Below are 20,234 nucleotides of genomic sequence, written 5' to 3'. Positions count from 1 at the left end.
TAATCAGCTATCTCTCTGTCTCTTTCTCTGCTCTCCACATCGATTTCGTAAGAAAAATGTATTGCTGTCTCAATGCGAGCATCACAGTGATCTACACGTATTGGTCGGCCACTCCACAACATTCACTCACCCAATCACTTCTATGGGAAACCAAAACATCCACTGGTTTGTATTCCAGATGGAAACTATGCTGCCTTCATGGAACACTGCCAAGATTATCGTTGAACCTGGCAAGACGAAGCCGCTGGGCCAAATAGGAGCCATATGTGGTAACCTTTTCAAATGTGTAGCAAAGAAAAAAAAAACGCCAAGAAAGAGTGCTTAGGCATTGCTGTAAAGGTCAGCATCGCGCCAACGGTACAAGGATGCCATACATTCAATCGTCATTTTTCATTCGTTCGTTGAGCGCTGCGAAGGCAGCTGTGCGCTGTGCGGAATTATCGGCACATTTCTAAACTTCAGCCCATCCCGTTCTTGGTAAAACTACGACACTTCCACACGCCATCACAAGGATACCCCACAGGATCCCGTTACAGAGTCACCGTACAGGAGAAAAGTTCTTAGCTTATTGATACTTGAAATCGATAGTCTCAAACCTCAAAACGCAGTCAGTAGATGCCGACCATGAAGTGCAGTGCCAAGAAAACGATGCTACATAACATGAACATGGAATTCAACGCCGACGAGGGAATCCTGAAGTTGACGACGTGTAGGCTTGTATAGATATCAATGACGGATAGAAATTGCTTGGTGTATTCCATATGATATTTTCCTTGTTTGCTTACATGGGCGTATCGAAATAAACAAGTTGAGTTGAGATGGGAAAAAAGAAAAATAAGTTTATTTACCTATAAAAATGAAAAAAGGAAATGAAAATTCAATATAAAATTGCACTTGACAACAGTTGTTCATTGTCACCTAATAAAGCGGATTTTGTTTCTGTGATTGGAGAAAGAAGGGAGGGGAGGGAAGCTACACGCAAGCGAAGGGGTATGTAAGAAAAGTGGCGAACCTAAAGATCATCATGTTTATGTCTCTCTTCCGCTGCCGACGCAAGACAAGCGTCTCAAGACTATCGACTTTTGCCGGGTGTTCTCGAGGATCTCGGCTGGGCGAAGAGCGCAAGTTATAAGGTCACAAGGCGGCAGGCGTGAGACATCTGCAGAAGTATGGGTCTAACACCGCATTGTGGAAGCGCTTCAGACTCGTGATCTCTCTGGCGACAAGCATGCAGAACACAGCTGCTTCTCTGCGTGACCTTTAGTGAACCGGAGTCGCGTCAAGCTTGACCTACGGCATTACTGCCTTGTTTAAGCATTGCTTTCTTCAAAGTTTTTACAATCGTGTGCGACTGCAGCGAACAACGAGCTTGCATTCGCGTCCAGTAATATAAACTAAGATAAACTCGAATGAATATCTCTTTCGCCGTATCAGCGAAGTGGCTACTTTACATGCCCATGCAGCCTTCCGCAAGATAACTAAAGTCAAACAAAAAACGCTACAATAGTTTCACATAAGCCAGAAATATATCTCATAAAAATTGACTCAAAACTTTACAAGCACGAGAACTGGCTGTTTGTGGTGACGCTGCTAGAGGAGGCCGGCGCCATGAACAGCAATACTATACAGTAGCGGCGTGTCGGAGCAATGTTTTCAACTACAAAAGATTCTGAACTTTCATTTTTATCATGCTTTTTCTTGGTGAAGTAATGAGCCATATTTCGTTTGCAGCATGTTTCTACGGAAATGCCAGCCGATGAGTTTAACACATGTGATATTTGAAATATACTTCCTACGCACGTTGCTTAAGGAAGGCTTAGCGAGATGTCGACACCTGCGGCTCTTCCTCTGAACTGACGGTAGGAACGGGTAGAACAAAATGGCTATCAGAAAGCATCCGTTGCAGACAACAGATTGAGAGTGTACCCGGCGGTCTTTAAAATAACATAACCGGCCGTGGTTGCTCAGTGGCTATGGTGTTGGGCTGCTGAGCACGAGGTTTCGGGATCGAATCCCGGCTACGGCGGCCGCATTTCGATGGGGGCGAGATGCGAAAACACCCCTGTACTTAGATTTAGGTGCACATTAAAGATCCCCAGGTGGTAGAAATTTGTGGAGTCCTCCACTACGGCGTGCCTCATAATTAGAAAGTGGTTTTGGCACGTAAAACCATAATTTAATCTCTTTCTCTAAAATAAATCTGCAGGAACAATGGGCAGGTTCCGGTGAAGCCATATTGTGCACATGGTCTAATTGCTCTGAGGCACGTGTAATACAAATGTTGGACACACATGTGCTCAATGTGTTGTGCACATGTGTGTCCGTTTGATTTTTTGTCTCCTTTGTCTGAACAGTATAGTGCAGTAAGCAGAACGATGCCGAAACAAATAGCCCCAGTCGAAGCCTTATCGAAGGAAAGGCGATGAAATCAGTCAGGCGAGCGTTCGGCTCGTTATCTACGCGAGGCGTAACGAAACAGAAAGAGGAAAATAGAAAGTGAGTAACTAATACACGCCCTGCAGAAGGACGCCGAGGAGGAGTGTAAAAGGTTATTCAGGTGCGCTGCAGTAACTGCATTAGTGCTTGCGCAGCATTTTGCGTCAGCGATGGTTTTGGTCACAGCTCCCGCATAGGAAAGTATTCTGGTGTCGAGCCGGTTAAACGCGGTCTGCAGTAAGAGTAGGGTTGCCAACAAAAAATAAAATAAAATAATGATGTTGCAGCGCGTAAACAAGGCAACAAAGAAATTAGTTTGTTTGCTGTATACCAAGTTTCAAATAAACGTCTTCTTTATTGACAAATAAACAAGGAACTAGCTATGGAGCGAAATTCCACAAAATATGGGATGAGCAAGGAAAGGTTAGGAAGAGACTGGCTTTCCACCCCAGCCGCCAAGTCGGGCGCATGATTTCATGGAAGAACACAGTGTCTCGTAGTGGCTAAGCTTGTTTTCCCTTCGCCGTTGCTTCCCACTCTGTAACGTCGAAGGAGATGTGGCAGGTGCTGTACAGGACCACCAACACAGGTACGAGTGGGAAGGGAAAACCTGCAGAACGGGAAAGAATAGACTTGGTCAAATTTTAGTACGCTTGGTAACAGAGAGAGAAAACAAATTATGAAGTTCCAACCCTGGCGGCTACTCAACCATGCATTTAGCATTCTTTGGGAGCTGGAGATTTGTGGCATTACGGTGGATGGTGTATTACGGGCTCTTGTCACTGTTCCTTCGTTTGGTGCAGGAGCCAATCAGTATTTCAAACGCCATTTCCTCGAGGACCTTTTCGGGAACCACTGCAGCGTCGCGCGATAGCCTCTCGTCGCTGCGACCAGAGGAGCAGCGTGACACGACCTGAGTCATCGACCAGTGGCGAATCATGTCAACGACAGCGTCTCAAAACGCTAGCTGTCACAAAGGTAAAAAAAATGCAATGGTGGTACCATACCATCGTTAGGTTTTTACCGCTGTGTTAAACATCACTACAATCGAGATCGGCGCCCGAAAGCGGATTAGACAGTTCAAAGAAACCGTGGCTAGTTCCCAAAGAAGGCTAAGTGCAATGGAAACGCGCCGAGACAACACAATGTTAGAATCTAAAGGACGCGATGCATGTTTCAGTTAGCGAGGTAGAAGCACTATCAGATGACACGAGCACTGCAGTCTCGTCGCCTGTAGCTCACAGCTTTCTATGTAGCGAAGGCAGTTCATAATGCTTGTGGAGAGAAGAATATGGAACAGAGGTGTGCGGGCACTGTTAATTACGACACATACTCATATATATTTAGGACTTCATGCACCTTGTGTTACATTGCCACATTCATTCCGGGGTATTGGCAAACAACAGGCACATGCCCAATTTGTGCATATCCATGTCCCCTTGACGTCGGTTGATCTTTTCAGTTTTAGGAAGCTTCGGTCACTTAACTTTCGATGAGTCAGCATTCCAACCAGAAATATATTTGGACCAAAGGAGTGGACAAATTCTGACTGTTTGCCAGGTACTAGTACCATCGTTCAGGCAACAGCGTTGTTGGTAGTTAACATACTAGACGTGGGAAATTTAGTAGGCGGATATCCATCCATGGAAGAGTAGAAGGGCACTGAGTTTTTATTGAATCTTTTATTTTACTGTTCCTCTGCAACGTTGGTTGTCCGTCCGTCCGTCCGTCCGTCCGTCCGTCCGTCCGTCCGTCCGTCCGTCCGTCCATCCATCCATCCATCCATCCATCCATCCGTCCGTCCGTCCATCCGTCCAAATATACAGCCAACACAACGCTGCAAACCAATGTTGCAGACGAACAGTAAAATAAATAAAAGCTATAAAAACCCAGTGCCCTTCTACTCTGTGAAGAAGGATGGCCAATGAAGCTGTGTATGTGGGCCCCATAATGGTGAACTGCACCTCCGTCGCGGATCGGGCCAGTATTGTACTATCTCCGGAATTGACCCACGTTTGAGGAGTGCTTAACGCCTGCTTCACCTCCGCCACTGGTTGGCCCGGCATTGTGCTATCTTCAGCATCGGCACACGTACGAAAATCTGTTGGTGTGCGCGCCGACGCGATAAGCCAGATTCTAGCCATAGTGAGCTTCGCTGAAAAAAAAAAGCAGAATAGAATAACCTTCAACATTCGTGCATTTTATGCATTTTTGTCATTGTTGAGTAACTTTCAGACAGACCGCAGTGTTCTTCTATATTCCAAGGTTGCAGTAAACAATTAGGTAAAAAGACAGGCGTACCTCAAGGTTCCATGCAAAGTTCTTTATTAAATAATAACTTTGTCAACAACTTGTGTAGGCTGTTTCTGTCCCATTGTTCGAGTGTGTTGATGACATAGTTTTTTATCTCAGTCGAAACGCTACTCAAATGCTATGTCTGCACTACAGGAAGCATCCCACAAAAACTTGGATTGGCTGCGTGTTAATCTAATCAATCATAAAATGATTAAAACAAAGATTATCTGTTTTCATAACCCACTGAAAAAGGTCATTCTCAATCCCTGATACTTTCATAGATCTAGTTGTGGGCCATGCACATACAAACCTCTTCAACAGACTGAGTCGGTAAATGCTGGGGTTTAAATTTTTTCAACTCACATTTAGGTTATGTCAGTCAAACCCTTCGTTCTGTTTCTTGTATTTGATGCACAATTACCTATTACATGCCATTTTCTCTCCGAATTATCACACATGCATTAGGTTACGGCACGCCGCGTTATGGGTTGATAGTCTACTTTCGATGACAAAACAAATAACTGCATGTTGGGTTCACTATTGAAAAACATTGCTGATAATTTGGGTCTCCCGTCTCAGTTAGATGTTGTTACGGATTTAAGGCTGCCTAACTTTATTTCACTCTGCGCCTACGCAATCGTGTTACAGCATTATTGGTCCAATAAACACAAAGTTCTATATGCCTCATAACGATCTATCAGACCGAAACAAAATCAATGCATACCAAGCTATTCTAAAGGTATAGTAGGCGAACTCGCCGTTGCTATGTCAGAACATCCTTTAATGAACTGACACCCAGTCTCTTTGTTTTGGCTACACAAAACATATGATGGAATAGCTGATGCGGGTTAATCATCCAATACAGTTATAACGCTTCTATGCCATCAATTAATTTGCATGCATGACGTTTGCAGAAACAATGCTTCTAGCGTAACGTGTGTTTATGTTAAGCGTTATTGTGACATTCTATGTTTGGAAATATTCCTGAAGTCTTTTGCTTTAGACAGTAACATGGGTGTAATTAAATCGGCCATACTATATTCACAAGATGGGCCCATAAGATCATGTCGCCTTTGCCTTGTTTCGTATTTATTCATCATTAGTTCAACATAATTTACAATGACCCTTCTCCGTGGCAACCTCATTGCTTTCTTTAGATTTCTGTGCAATAATTAGTAATTATTAAACGGCTATGTTCCTTACCCTTTTTTTGCTGCTTATTTTAAGCAACATGCATTTGCGTACCACGCACAGCTTTGGCTGTCTGTGATGCCCTGCCCTACAAACCCTATGATGCTTCGGCAGGCTTCATTCATGTATGTACATGTATGAAGCATGAGAAATAAAAGTATTATTATTATAAGCCTGCCATATCCATAGAGCTAACACTGACACTCACGTTACTTACCCTCACTTGTTGACGCACCAAATCGGATCTTCTTTTTCTCCACAAATTAATACATAAAAAAAATCTGGTGCTCACACTTGCTTTTTAATGTGCGCTTTTACAATCCACAGAAAGGCAGAAAGGAAGAGCGCGACTTCCAGCCTTCAGATTTTTGTGACCCTCAATCTAAGGTGCGGGCGACATATAATACCCATTCAGAGTTTCTGAATATCTTTATGCCTAATTTTAATATATTCCTGAAAGGAGTTGCAGAGATATTTCAATATCTGAACGAAAATTCTCATATCTGTTGTGTGTCTGGTCATTCTGTAATATTTTTTTTTCTGTTTCTCCACTTCTGCTTCGTATTGTCTTTGTGTACACATTGTATGCTCTGTGGAAATCTCTATTCCTGATATTATTATTCTTTTTTCACGTGTCCGTGCGTGTGTATGTGTGTGTGAGCTTGCACTGTTCTTCATGTGCATTATTTTACCGAGTGCGCCAGCACCAAGTCCCTTGAGGTTGTTCCTGGGCACTTGAATACACGCTGCTTCTTCTTTTTCTTCTTCTCATTATTATTGAAGCAAGTTTACATGACACATTCGTGGAACAGGTACAAGAACTTCAAAAATTTTCCAAGAAGCACTTGAATCCCAGGCATCCACATACAATTTGTGCCGTTATTCTGATGATGTGCGGTCTTCAGAGTTATCTCTTTAGTGCTAGTATAGTTAATATATTTTATGTCCGATACCGGATAACCTACATATCGCTGTCGCAGGCTCCAGTCGATCATTGAGTCCAGGCACATTGATTATCAGTGAGCGCATCCGACGGTGCTTGTGCACCTATTGTCGGTGTTCTGCACTGTTAGTTGTCCACAGTAAAGATCCCTTTGAGCACACAATATGTATGTGCGTAGTATATACACAGCAGTATAAGTCACAATATTGCAAAACGCTATATCGAAATAAGTTGTGCACTTCCCCTACACATCGTGTTGCTTCATTTCTTTTTTCTGCATTTGAGTAACAACTGTCCAATCATATGCCAGCCATGCATGTTGGACAGGCTCACGGCTGTGCCTGTGATTGTTCCACCTATTGCTTTGTCAGAAATGGGGTACATCTGTTGTGCTCATTTTGTTCATGCACTCCGTGTGCAGCAATTATCTTTAGAAAGGTACACCGAAGCTGGTGTAGGCCAATTGTTTGCGCTGCATCGTTAGTGATTTGTTGTGAGTTTGAGCGTTTAACCGGTGACATTCTTGCCATAACTTGTTGCTTGTTGTCTCCAGCGGTACAGAGTACATGCATTAGGAAACAACTCTGAAGGAAGAAACGAGAACTGCGCCACCTTTCGCATTCAGATAAATGTATTGCTCGATGTGCTGAGAGATTGGTTATTACTTGAGTCTTTTATTTTTTGTGAAACGCTGCGTGCAACCCTACAGTCCGACTTGCAAACCTGCCATATCTGACGAGTTTATCGTCAAATGCTCAATTTGTTAAGCTTGTCTGCGGTTGTCGATGTGTGACCAGTGCTTTCATGCCATTCATATGCGGTAAATTTGGGATAAATCTGATTCCTAAAGAAACACGCATACAGTAGCCAAACTTTCTTTTTTTGGAAACGGATATTTCATGCTCGCCGCGTTATTTGAAGCTAAAAGGAGCCCGTCAACACACGACATATAGACTCAATATTAAGGCAAACGAAATCTTGACCACTGTTACGAGAATGTTTTGTGAATAGCTTTTTTTTTTGTCTATAGCGACCATCATTGTAAATAGGAGAACCAAACAGAGCTCTATTCACATCGTCCCTGGATGTTAAATGAGATATTCTGAATAGACGGGTAGCATATTGAGAAATATTATAGAGGTTATTATTTTCCACAACCTATCTGTCGGCCTGTTTCTTTTGCGTCGATGGTAGTATTTTCACAATAGAGAGGTCTGTGATTACCAGCCAGGGTGAGCCACCACCCAAGGCAGTATAAAGCTTTACTGACTTACCATGAAGTACTCCTCTGCAGAGGATCAGCACGACGTCCATTTCAGCCAGGTGGAACATGCAAGCGCAGATGGTGAGCAGGTAGTGTGGGGAGCCCAGAAACGCTCTGGCCTCTCGCATTCGTCCAGGCGTAGCCAGGTACCGACCCTGCAGCCCAAAACAATATGGTTCGGTTTCGTTTTGTTTGGTGCCGATACCTGTGGCTTGGCCCACTACAGGGGATCGACCATGAACCGGGCGACAGTTGGTAAAAAAAAGGAAGAAAACAACAGTGGGATTTCGTAAATTCCGTATTAGATAATAAGTGATGCTCATCGTCAGTATAAATTGTAAGGCTACAATATACAAACGTTGAAGCTTGCGTTTTTCTTTTGATGGTGAGAAAAGCAAACACTGATATAGTCTCTTTGTTTCACTTACTGAACGAAATGTCGTTTCGCAGAGACGGCGGCGCGTATGCAATCTCTATCTTCACTGAGTAAGCGTGCTACGCAGAACGTGTCTGTCAACGAACCACGAGGTGACAAGTGAAACTCGGTTCGTCTTAGGTGGTTTGACAGTGAGCCCACTGTCCGCGATCTGAGCATGCTTGCGACTAGGGGGTTGGGTAAGCTTTCTTTGCTAACCTACTCCGGACTTCCCTGACCTGGCAGGCTTCGCAAGGAAAGCTTTGCCTTAATAATACGTCTCGCAACTCGATTCGTTGCCTCAGGCTTGTACGGACAATTTTAGCGTAAGGACGTGTTCGTGAACACCAGCGCAAGCGCTTTCCGCACGCGCTTTAATCAGCTTAGGTTTGGTGTTCGCTACTCGTTTCCCGCAACGCTTGCTTCGCCACAGCCAGGCAATTGCGTGAGCACTTGCTGGGGATAAAGAATAGCAATGATTATCTTCTAGGCTAATAAGTTTAGTTACAAATGAATCGCGATCAGGGAGGTAGCGGGCGTCAGCCTGCTGCCGGCGGGGGTCAGTGACCACTTAATGTGGCGGTGAGCTTAGGAATTACTGGTTTTCGTCGTGTGACAAAAATGAAAGCACGCAAGAAATCGCGAGAAAGCGAAAGAAAAAAAGAAACATTTTCCTTTTTGTTTTCTGTGTTGCTGCATTTGGGCGCTGTTTCTTCTTTCTTGAAGAAAAAGTTTCCGATGAGAGAGATTTATGTAGTCTACAAAATGTTTATAGATCGTCAATGCAGTTATGAGCCCTACGACATTGTATTTTAGCGTTTCACTGAGATGACTGCGCTGACTAGACAGTCTGTATATTAAGGCGTCGTAGATCAACACTGACAGATATTCTATACACGGAGACAACTTATCTTGCCAGTGGAGTGAAGGCTAGGGAAGTTAGGGCTGGGGAGGCAAAGCTTTAGCAAAACCGCGTTGCTCCGCCAAGTAGTGCAGCCGCTTGATTTCGGTTCGAGTTTCGGTTTTCCTTACATGCTGTGTACACCCATTGCCTATATTGACAGCTTCGAGAATAGACCTGTATGTTCAATAGCATATGCCGAAGTATTAATTTTACCGTTGCAAGTGCAATATTGAAACATCAGAACTTTGTGAGAACTATGTTCCTGTGAAATGTTTTTTTTGTTCTTAAATACTTAATGTTGACGTTGGGTTACGAACGTGCCCCCCCAACTCCATCGCGCGAGAGAATGAGCCATATTGGTTGTAGAAAAAGTCGGTAGGAAGTGTAGCGCGCTGTCCGAGAAACGAAATTAAAAGCAAGGAAGCGAAGAAAGATACTGAAAATATTTTATTCCAAAGTAAACAAGTGTTTTTTTTTTAATATGTACTACTTCCCATGACAATTTTAACGTAATACTAAATCAAGCGGAACTTATTTAAACTCGAAAAATGTGAAAATTATAGATAAATTTGGAGACAATCGTGTCGCGTAGGGAGGCACCTATTTTCGGTTCCCACAGCTTTCACTGCACCGGCAAGTAAAGTTGTCCCCGAGTACAGGTCTTCCCAAAAGCTTTCCTTAAGAAAGAGATCTTCGCACTTAAAAACAACATTGCTGCCAGCGAATCCGGTGATCCTTCGTTTTTCTCCCCTGTTTCAACTGTCTAGACTTTCACCAAACATTAATTCATTTAGGGTACTACCGCCATATTAGCGTACACGGAGGTGTTAGTGTACACCGTTATTTAGTTTTTGCACCATTAGTGTACATCGTTAGTTAGTTAGATTTAGTGTACGCCGTTAGTGTAACCACGCGAATTGCTACAAGGAGACGAGGCTCGTAACCATGAATAGTCGAGAAGGTCTAGAACATACCTCGAGTGCTTTGGCGAACGCCGATTTCCTGGCCTCGGCTACTAGTACCTCCAGGGCGATGCCGAGAAGGCTGAGCGCACAAAATATCCCGTCCGCCTTCTCCATGTCGTGCCAGAACCAGGTGAAGGCGAACGATGCCGCAGCTCCCAGCAGTAGCCACCCAGCGCCTCTGCAGCTGCCTACCACGGGCTCGTAGAAATACCTACCGGGGCACGAATAAATTTTTTGCAATTTTCGCAATGGATAAATTTTTTTATTTACTCTACGCGTTTACGACATCGTCTCTTGGTGGTTACCGTTTCAGGAGCTACATGGAAGGGAAAGGGGGCTGGTTTATGAGAAAAGGGTGTATCGTGTACCCCCTCCTGCCTTAGCACTTCTTCAGTCCTGCAGTGTCTACAAATAAAGAAAACTAAAAAAGAAATTTACGAAGGACACGAGCATCTGTGCTTCTGGGAGATGTTACATGCATGAGCCTAAGATGCGTTTCCCGTATCCTAGTTCCAAGAGAAGGGAAGCGCAGTCGAGGACGCCAGAAGACTAGGTGGGGCGATGAAGTTAGGAAATTCACGGGCGGTAGTTGGAACCGGTTGGCGCCGAGAGACAGGGCTAATGGAGATCGCAGGGAGAGCACTTCGTCTTGGCAGTGGACATAAAATAGACTGATGAAGATGACGACGATGATGATGGTTAGAATTATGCTGATGAGGATTTCTCCTTTTGGCTTTATCCACTGTTGTAAAATTGCCGGCCACAGCGATGCGAGAAGCTTCTGGTTGGTTTTCTGTCCATGGCCAATCCCACACTAGGTGGGAAGTTTCGGCTAGACGTGAAGCTATGGTACGCCTATGAATACCGCGCTGGAGCAAACATTGTGCTCCATAGCGCCCAAGGATAGTCAGAAGGTAATGTCGCTCGTGAAACTGCCTAAAGTGGTTCAGCCACCGCGCCTGTAGCGGTAGCTCAGCATCCGTTTTCGCATTGTACAGGAGAAAGCCTGCTGGAGATGCAGCGCGTAGAAGCACGTGCAGGAATATGTGCATATAAGCCTGCGCACTACCTGTCGTTATTTCGTTTTCATGCTTTGTAACCAATTTTCTTGTCGCCCTACAAACTGTGCGACATAAGCTACCCAACTTTACTCCTCTGTTTCCAGACTTTCCCTATTGAGCACGATTCACAATATTCTAACGAGCAAGGAAGCGCAAAGATGTTGATGTTCTTCGATTTGGGTCAACAATAGAAACACGAGCAAGCAATGAGAGAGAGGCCTCTACCACAGCCTCTCATGAGAGACCTCTACATGAGAAATGAGACACATGAGGTACCTCTACACCAGCCTCTACTGTACATTCTACTGTACATTTTTTTCACCCTTAAAAGCAATCTGAAAAATTATGCATATTTCTGCTCCTCCTTCAACGCCATGCTGACCTTGCATACATTTAGAAATAAATATTATACGATACTAAAGTGAATTCAGGGACCCGTGTATATAAGGCTGCTTCTAATGTCCCGTGAACCATTCTGGAAACAAATTGTCATCTTCTAGTATTTTACGTGATCTTTGAGAACTCGTGGTGGTCCGGACTGTTGAGAAGGGAAAAACATCGTTGTGTGTATTTGTGTTCACAACTGAATCTGAACGAAAGTAAATTATCTCTGGGATTGGTTCCGGGGTTGTGACGTTCAGAAAACGTACGCATGTGACACAGTGCATTTTGCGATGAAACGAAGGTGTCTCTTCCATAATAGTGCCGCAAACTATGTACAGATGTGTAGAACGTTTATTTCACTCCCTACAGTGTAGTGAAGAACTTTTCATGTCAACTTCAGAATCTTCTTCAACAGAAGATTGGAGAGGTACAAAAATTAGCATCTCATGGAAGATCTTCCGACAATATAGAGCTTCACGCTTTCTTGGTATTTTGTTTTGAAACGACAAATCGCTGACTATAATATTCAAGTGAGTTTTACGTACCTTCGAATGAATAGGTGCATTCCTCTGTCAAAGTACCTAAAATGAAGGCAGGCCACGGGAATATTAGCAAAAAACGTTCTGACATTACATACACACACAAAAAAAAAAGAAAACTCGCATGGCACTGCAGATATTCAGCAAGCATAGCGGCTCACACGTGGAGGTCTCCTCTATTCAACAGCCTATCGGTAAAGAGAATGTAAAGGCAGATAGTAAATTTTTTTCCCTAATAAGATGTTATTTCACCAAGTATTTAGCTAACATTTGTGGTAGTAGGTTGAATATTACAAAAAATTTGTCAACGAAATGTGTTCAAATTTTCTTCCCAAACATCCCTCCGACATCGCGAATTTCAACATAATTTTTAGTAGCTAGAACCTTGTGGCACAGTCAGCGTTCTTTCAACTGGTCAAGTGCAGTCTGTGGGTATATTATGATCTATCATACCAGTTGAAGAATGACTTGACCCAAGCAGACGCTGTGAAAATCAATGACTCCTTGGCAGGCTGGTGTGCCATGATCAAGGTGGCCACGCCTCCAGTATTTCACTTTCGCAGATGTTCTAATTTTTAGCAAAGCTCCAACCGAAGATAAGAGTGATGCATTTTATATCGTCGGCCTGCAATCTACTAATTCAGAAGAATTTCTGAGCATTAAATGCTTTTAGCTCCCGTTGCCGCGACCTTCAAATGACGTTGAGCCTAAAGCCAGATTCGTTATTCAGGCACTATAACGAGAACATCCGGACAAGTAGTGAGAACAAAAGGATATCTTCTGGGCAACCTCACAAGAGAGCATTACTTATTCTAGTTACATCCCAAACAAGTTACAAAAAAGACCAAACCTTCCCCTAGCTGAAAATGGGGGTAAGCGAATCCTGTCCTGCAGTGCACATGTCCTTGGTCACGGTTAAGTAACCCACAGGCAACGGTGCCGGATTGCTTCGGCCTGCCGCTCCCTCAACTCGCGGTTTTCTTCTAGTTGCTGTCGGAATGCCTGGACTCGGGCGGCTCTCACGGATGGATCAGTGCGCCGACGGCCAGCCCGTTCACGGGCGAGTTCTCGCCACCGCTCGTTGAACGCTGCCCGTGCCTCGGGGGAACGCACAACGCGTGGCGGTCCCATTTTTTTTCCGTGACTGAACTGAATGGAAACGAAGCCGGCGCAGCGCGCGAAACATTTTCCTACCCTTTTCGTCCCCAGCGTAAGCGAAACGGCTCTGATTGGTTGTGCGCGGGACGTTAGCGCGCGCCTATGCAGCTGGAATCCTTGCTAATGACGCACGCTCCGGCACCGGCGCAGCTGTCAACTCATCAAACCGCCCTTTCCCCGCAACTTCTGTGCTCTGGGAGCAACTGGGTTTTCTTGCGTGACCATGACAACGCCACTTGTGAGCCAATACACGCTTCGCACAAAAAATATTACCTCGGAGTTCTTGCTTATGTTTGTTCACAATATCACTCAAGCTGTAAGTTCTAGTACGCTGATGTTTTATTCATCATTTCCAATAGCGATGTTCAAAAGGAAGCTACGGGGGGCTATATACTTGATTGCCATCTTTTGGCGTTGAGTGTTCTTTTCAACGCCAGCGGTCCGCGAGTTGCGCGGCGCTCGATAGCGTCTGGCGTGACGTGAAGAGCTGTTTTACCGAGACCAGACTTGCAATGAGGTTCTGTATGTGACCGGAAACCATTGCGTCTATATGCACCAGCGCACAGTATGGCGTGCTGCGGGTGTGGTGCGGTGTGGTGTGGTGTGATCTGGTGAGGTGTGCTATTGCCAACATGCACTACACCCATTTTAAGATTGTGACTAGTATAATCTCCGATTAATCTACATTGCCGATAGCCATTTTTTCCTTTTTTGGCGTATTTTTTATTCCTACATGGAGTTCAAATGCAACACTTCTATTTGCGCCGGTTTTACATCTCTAAAAGATATAAGACTGCTAGGCGCAGCGCGGGCTTGCTTTTTGCTTTCGTTCACGCCTTTCTCATCCCCTTTATAAAAAAATGTATATTTCTTTTTCATTATCAGGCTGCGACTGTGGCAAATGAATAATAAGGGCCACCCTGTTGTGCGTAGGAAAACTACTTTGTCGTTCCAGTAAATAGAAAAAGAGAGAGAGAGGAAAATGTTGCTTGGGGTTAGAGTTGTCACCACCGAAGTGATGTGTCACACAGTGAAGACAGCGCAGTAGCTCACAATTCAGCGAACTTCTTACCAAATTACCTTTGCGGAACGTTACGGATGGTGGTTTACATTGTTACGTGATGTAGCAGCTTACTTAGAGTTACCCAAAACATAAATAAGGCGATTTCGTTGGAGGATGCAATGCAGATTGAGAAAGACCGAAGAACAAGAATAGTTTAAAGGCAGGGAAGTTTACAAGGACTGAGCCCGGATGACTATAACTCACTGAGGGAAAGGAAAACTGAATAAAGGAGAGAAAGGCAATAGTATATATATATATATATATATATATATATATATATATATATATATATATTGTTTTATGTTCTGTAAACTGCACAGTGATCTATGAGCGATGCCGTAGTGCAGAATTGGGGATCAGTTTTGACTGCCGGGAGTTTTCCCCTTTGCATTGAATTACCGAGGTAACGAGAAATTTGGGAGTTGTGTCACAGCTGGTTTGCTCAGTCCGGTTGCCTTTCAGAGATCACAGCAGCGCTTTTCGTCGCCTTCTGAAGCTGTCACACGCGTCCCATACCAACGCCTTATAGATTGCAGGCCTGTGCGCTCTGCTTATGACGCCATGCTACTTGGATCCAAATTTCGACTGTCAAGCCCAGCGTGACGAAAACGGCGACGTGAAAATCACCGCGGCTGCAATTTTCGCATCTGCGAAGCGCCTTGTAGAATGCCTGGTTGTTTTTGGCGTCTGCTTATTCAGTGCGCGTTTGTCTTATTAAGAAGCAACTAAAGAAAAAAAATCATAAACTGCTCTGATGAAGCTTTTTTGTAATTACATTCCTCACTCTGTCAAAAAGAAAGCAAGCATGCGACGGTGACGCCGCTGGCGATGCGCCTTCCTTCTACTTCCCGACCAATTAACGCCCTGAGTGCGAATTTGCCAAGACGTTCCTCGCCTCCAAACTTCAAAAAATCCTATGCACGAAGGGGCCGCCATTCGCCGCGCTTGCGAATTCACCAGTGCGAAACCGCAAGCAATGCGCTTTATGTGGAACAGGTTAAAACTTTATTTGTGGTTACGCGCACTGATGCAACACTGCTGTTCTTACGCAAATGTGGGTCACAGGTACACGTTTATAGACACATCAGAGAAATGTGAAGCTGTATTGGCGATATACAAGTCTGCAATTCAAGAACAATCACTGCTGAATTGTGACAGGCGTCTTGGTAGGCCAGAAAACAGGCAAAAGCGATAGACGGTTTGGAGTTGTTATGCCAGCTCGTGGTGTGGTTACGGGATTTAAACCATGACAACTCGGGGCTAGTTAATAGTTTTGTCGTTAAGCGTGCAGAGCACTGCATTCTTAAGAAACCAAAAATTAAATGTGAATTTTTTTGCTTTTTGGAGCTAAACGGCAGAAATATTCGAGACGCTATTGAAATCTGTAGCGTTATACAAACGCACTAGCGCCGCGTTACAAGCAATCGCTGCGGTTCGCTCTTTTTGCTAATGATTAAGTCCATCTCCCGTGATAAGTGCAAGTAAACATTCGAAGAAGTACTTAAAGCAGAATAAATTAACTTGTTCACTCTTTAGTGCCCTTTCTTTATTCGCCTAGTAAAGACTCACCTCCAGAACTGAGAGCATCGGTTCAGCCTCGCTATGCACTTGGCGCGCGGCGGGATCTCGATTCCTTCGGCACGGGCCAGGGCACCGGCGAAGCCGTAGGCGAACGTGTAGTGAACGTAGAAGAAGAACAGTAGGGCAAGGCCGAAGCCGACGAGGCTGGTGGGATCAAGCTTCCCGACCATCCAGGGCCACTCGGACATGGCCGAACTGCGTGTTAAAGCGACCAAGTCAGGGTGTTACTGTTGTATGCGGTCCTGTGGTGGGGTGCATTGCTTGAAGGCTTTCACGTTCCTTACGCGACTCTTCGTATTACTGTCCAAGTCATCTCAAACAAAATGAAGGCAGCTTGAAGTGTGCTTCGAAACGACGAGTCAGAAAGAGGTAACCTCTTTTTCTAATGTGTGAATCACTAAATAAAATTTCTATTAATATAAAGAATGGCACTGCGGCCTCGATAGGGTATGAACGTTGTTTTTCTGTGTTATAAAATCATGTTGAGCTTATCGTTTCTTAAGCCCATTCAAGTCAGTCGCATGAGGACGGTTTCTGCGGTGAATTCCCCAACGGTGCCTCTGTGTTTACATACGGAGATTATGCGGTGTGGAAATGTGTTACTCATAAATGGTTGCACCATATGCTCCAGCAAATGTCTTTCTTGTATATTGTGTTGCGGGATTGGTCCAAAGGAAGTGTTTGACCTCACATTTGGCAGACATTTTCTCCCAATAACATTCCTAGCGTAGGTATTATTTCCTCAGCTGGATAAGTTTGTAAGAACAAACGCCAGCATCTGGTGAGAAGAAACGCATTATAGAAATCGGGCAACGAGTGAGAAATACCTCTTACGCAAGAATCCTTTGTAACTTCGTTAAGTTCAATGTCCACTCAAACCAGCATATATTATGAGTACGATAAAAACCATCCAAAAGTTATCAAAGCTACTTCTTAGCGTTCAAGAACTGCGGGTTAAGTTGTAATGAGCAGTAACATTCTTGTTCAGTATTTAGTGCCCCGAATTTGGATGCCCTCTAATATATGAATAATTTCATGTGCAAAGACTATGTCTTATTAAAACGCGCCTTGTCTTTAACAAATATATTATTCAGGTGACTCGTTTTGTTTGGTAGGGGCTACCTCCTAAAAGGTCGGCAGCTTACTAGCAATTTTTTCGACAGGGTTATCCTCTTGTTTAAGCCCCTCATCTAGAAAATGCATAAAAATTAAGTTTGTCTGCAAGCCCATACATTAACTTTCGATGCTATGAGTCAATGAGCAACTCATGTTGAAAACAAAGCCGTAATCTACTCAAACAATTATTTCCAATGTCAATTACCAACATACAAGAATGGCGCTGTAATAATTCATCAGCCAGCAGCGCCTACAGCAAAATAACGGTGTTATGTAACAGCCGAGTACGAAGCTGCAATTTTACGCAGTGACAGACGTGGCTGGACCACCGATTTCGCTAATCGCCTAGTCACGTATGGCTCTGCCCAGTTTGGAGCTTTTAGGCGTCTTGGTTGACGCAAGACTGCTGACCTAGGGCAGCAGTGCACTTAGTAGCATTCATATTGAGTAGACCGCCTATATGATTGGATTTTCGGGGATTAGAGGAGACTTCAGAAAGAAAATGGAAGCAGTTCATGGCAAATCAAATTAGAGAGTTTACGTACAGAACAGAACCATCCCAGTGGGGTTATTGCCTCGGATCCCAGAATACGTCTGATCTTATGACGTGTAATGTAGCACTTCACAAAGTGGCTTGAAGAGCCAAACAGCGGCATGGTCCTACCTTGCTACACGGACCAGTCAACGAGTGTCAGTTAGAGCAGTTAACTTGTACGACGTTCACGACGCTGTGAGAAACGAGGTAGCAGAACATCATGCAGCGACGGCCGCAAGAATTTCTAGTTCACTCGTAGAGGTTGAGCGTTTCAGCATGCTTCACCGCTTGTTGAGAATCACAGCTTTTTTTTTCTAATATGCGTGGGTAAATCCAGCTTGGTTGTTTAGATTTACGGACTGTTGCACGCACAAGACCGGAAAAGCGGGTGACCTGACGGCGACAGAAATCCTGCGTGCTTAATACTGGATTAAGTACTTACGAAACCTTGACCTTTCTGCAGAATGAAGTAGTTTATACAGAATTCAGTAGCATGGCACGAGCGCCACCAGCGAAATCCACGTCACATATATCGCTGATCTTCAGGCACTCATAAATATTGACGGCATCTTCAGAGTTGGTAGGCAGATGCCGCTAATGAATTCACCGCAAGGTGTGAGTCATCGAATAATATTCCCAGCAAATCATCCTTAGTCAACTCTATTGGTTCTGAGAGCTCATGACCAAGTCTTGCATGGTGGCATGCGTGGCGCGCTTAGCAGCTCAGAGATTCCTACTGGATTTGTCGAGCGCGCATTCTAGTCAAAAAGGTAATGCATGGCCGAAATGGTATGGTATGGTAAAACTTTATACAGGTACTTCGGGGGCGCGTCACACGTGTGGGGCGCTCACACGTCGCTATGTGTGCAAACATTTCACGGCCAGCGCAGGAAGTGGTCCAACCGCACGTTTGTCAAGTCCCCGGATAACGACGACAAGCCCTTTCGAATTTGTTCGTCTGGACTTGGACGGCCCGCTTTCAGCACGATATGCTACGTTGCCCTTTTAAGGCGAAAGCTTTAGGTCCCTTGCTGAATGGCTCATAGCCGCAAAAAAGCGGCGTCTAGTCCAGTGAGACAAAAAATATCATCAGTATGGCTCATGCTCCCGCAATGAAGCAAAGATGCAATGGCTGAATATGAAAGAAGAATCGAAAGAACGAAGGAAAGACACAAAGAACGAGAGAGAAAAGCTAGAACAAAGAAAGAAAGAAAGAAAGAAAGAAAGAAAGAAAGAAAGAGAACGAAAGAACCTTTAAGTAGTGCATTAGGTGCTCGCATGTGCAGTTGAGGAGGTGGACCTGCAGCGCCATACGGTTGCCTTGCACTGTGGCTCGTTATGCCTTGCAACAAGTCTGACCCCTCCAATCGTATGATTTAATGGAGGCACCACGTGTCAAGGATGCATTCACCTTCACATGTAACAGGAGTATAACATGCTGCCGAACTTTATTACGGCTTTGGCTCAACTTTGTTATCACCTGCTTGCTCTGCGACTTCAGCTCGATGTCGCAAAGTTTCACCTTGGGTGACGACCCTTTGCAAAGGTTCATCACTGTCGTCCGATGTTTCCGAATCAATGCAACATTGTTTTCGTCGCAACATTTGCTCGGGAGTCAGCAGTTTTGGCACCATCTTGACGCAAACCTTTTTGCTTTCCAAATTTCCAGTCGAAATCTGGTGAACCGGGAATTTTCACGCCTGCTGCATCGGGAGCAGTTTCTCCTGGAGCTCGTTTCCTGCATGTCGTCTGCGGCGCTATATATTCGGACAATGCACGGCCCTTTCAAGAAACGTCGGCAAAGATAAAAATGATCTTTCACATGTCAGGAGAAAAGGGCGTTGCGCAGGACATCTCTCGACAGCGGGTTATAAGGGAACCTTATAGTGCCGAATAATTCATTGTGGGATATATGGTGGGATTGGCTGTTTGGACAAGTGAAGGCTTCGCTGCGTAATATGCTTACAGAGGCTCCGTCAACATTGAAAAAATAACGACATGCTTACAAAGGTCGAAGTGGTCATCAACTCAAGGCCTCCTCTAACTTTCGTTGAGACTGACGAAGCAGGACCGTGCCCTTTGACGCCTACCGATATAGTTGTTGGACGACGGTTCGCTACCATACCATACGATTCAGCTGAAGTCAACGTCAATTCGATGCGAGCAGTTGCCATTCATCGACATGCCTATTTGAAGCTACTCGTGCACAGACAACTTCTGGAAGCGATGGCGAAAGGGCCATCTGCTGCAACTGCGATATTCTGATTTCGTAGGCACCAGACCAGCTTCGAGTTAAAGGAAAGTGACAGCGTTAACGCCCATTCTAAGACCTCGCCCTGACAAATGAAGAAGCTCCGAAGCCTCATAGAGGTTTTCAGAAGTTC

At 44.6% G+C, this 20,234-nt stretch overlaps 1 protein-coding gene across 2 annotated transcripts in view; it reads right to left on the bottom strand.

Annotated features, from left to right (window-relative positions):
- Positions 1–20,234, bottom strand: part of LOC126534307 (protein-cysteine N-palmitoyltransferase Rasp-like) — a 76,685-nt gene that overhangs the window by 33,775 nt on the left and 22,676 nt on the right. Inside the window, exons 8-12 of one of the 2 annotated variants that reach the window (XM_050181581.2) lie at positions 16,188–16,394; positions 12,404–12,439; positions 10,423–10,624; positions 8,140–8,284; positions 2,772–3,046 (exon numbers count right to left, since the gene is read on the bottom strand). In XM_050181581.2, coding sequence (XP_050037538.1) covers positions 2,940–3,046; positions 8,140–8,284; positions 10,423–10,624; positions 12,404–12,439; positions 16,188–16,394 — 697 coding nt within the window. In that variant the 3' untranslated portion in view covers positions 2,772–2,939. Of the gene's footprint in view, positions 1–2,771; positions 3,047–8,139; positions 8,285–10,422; positions 10,625–12,403; positions 12,440–16,187; positions 16,395–20,234 lie in introns of those variants that run through there. The other variant, XM_050181583.2, reaches the window with a different exon arrangement.

This window comes from Dermacentor andersoni, chromosome 7, assembly GCF_023375885.2.
Source record: "Dermacentor andersoni chromosome 7, qqDerAnde1_hic_scaffold, whole genome shotgun sequence".
In the NCBI taxonomy this organism is placed as follows: Eukaryota; Metazoa; Arthropoda; class Arachnida; order Ixodida; family Ixodidae; genus Dermacentor; species Dermacentor andersoni.
The sequence above is the reverse complement of the archived record's forward strand: the minus strand, read 5'-3'. Positions and strand labels throughout refer to the sequence as shown.